This window comes from Arachis ipaensis, chromosome B4 (genome assembly GCF_059453495.1).
Source record: "Arachis ipaensis isolate K30076 ecotype BB chromosome B4, ASM5945349v1, whole genome shotgun sequence".
Classification (NCBI taxonomy): domain Eukaryota; kingdom Viridiplantae; phylum Streptophyta; class Magnoliopsida; order Fabales; family Fabaceae; genus Arachis; species Arachis ipaensis.
The window spans coordinates 27,094,824-27,095,992 of record NC_142439.1 but is presented as its reverse complement, the minus strand read 5'-3'; the positions used below and the strand labels follow the sequence as shown (position 1 = coordinate 27,095,992).

General features: G+C 35.5%; 1 protein-coding gene across 1 annotated transcript; it reads right to left on the bottom strand.

The window, feature by feature from the left end:
* Nucleotides 1-245: 245 nt before the first annotated feature.
* On the bottom strand, nt 246-899 carry LOC148567001 (uncharacterized). The gene is made up of 2 exons (XM_088484507.1): nt 587-899; nt 246-484 (listed from the first exon to the last, which is right to left on the bottom strand). The coding sequence occupies exons 1-2, from the start codon at nt 897-899 to the stop codon at nt 246-248; spliced, it is 552 nt and encodes a 183-aa protein (XP_088340633.1).
* Between the last annotated feature and the right edge of the window lie 270 nt (nt 900-1,169).

The window sequence follows — 1,169 nt, the reverse complement described above, 5'->3', positions numbered from 1 at the left end:
ACCAGAGCTAATGTTTGCCCTTGACTCTTATTAATAGTCATTGCAAAACAAAGACTAACAGAAAACTGTCTACGCTGAAATTTAAACGGGATTCCAGGATCACTGGGTATTAAATTCATCCGAGGAATAAAAATTTTGTCACCAATGTTACTTCCGGACACAATTTCAGCACCAATAATGTTCTCTCCAAGATCTTGAACAATGAGTCGAGTTCCATTATACAATCCATTTGCTTGATCTATGTTTCATAACAAAATAATGGGAACACCTTTCTTCAATTTAAGAGCATGTTTTGGTATCCCAGAACATGTAATCTGGTTCAAAAACTCAATTGTCAACCAATCAGTATCAATCCCATCTTGACAATCACTGTGACAAATAGAGTCAGAACTCAAATAAACCTTCTCAGACCTAGGAAAACTATCAACAACAAAGTCATTTATCTGTTGCACAATATCAATAGTAGGAGCAAGTATAGCACATTCTTGAAAATAAGAAACATTACCATAGTTATCATGAATATTTGAATATATAGCTGAAACAATATCCTAAATAGGATTGTCAGTTGGAGGAATAAGTAAATCACTTGGAATATCAACAATTATTTCATCCTCCTTTTGATTCCCATAAGAACCTTCACCAATCTTTAAAATCCAGTATGAGAATTCCTTTATTTCATCCAAATTTGACAAAACATAGTTCTTTCCCAACCTAAGATTTTTTGTCAACCACATTACCTTACAATGCTTCCAAAGAATTGACGAATTAATTAAAGCCATAACTATTTCAGCACGAGTTCCTTTCGGAATAACTGGCAACACTTGTCTAAAATCACCACCAGGAACAATAACTTTTCCACCAAACGAAATATCACGAGCCGAAACAACATTTGAACTCATTAAGTCATGGAAAGTTCTATCAAGCGCTTCATTAGGTCATGGAAAGTTCTATCAAGCGCTTCAAATGCCAACTTGTTCGTCATGGATGCCTCATCCCATATTATTAGAGAAGCACGACGGATGAGTTCTGCTCGCTGACTATCTTTCTTAATACTACAAACAGATTCCTCATTCAGCTCAATGGGGATGCAAAACAATGAGTGCGCAGTCCTCCCATTAGGGAGCAATAAAGATGCAATACCACTAGAAGCAACATTTAAAAAAATTCTT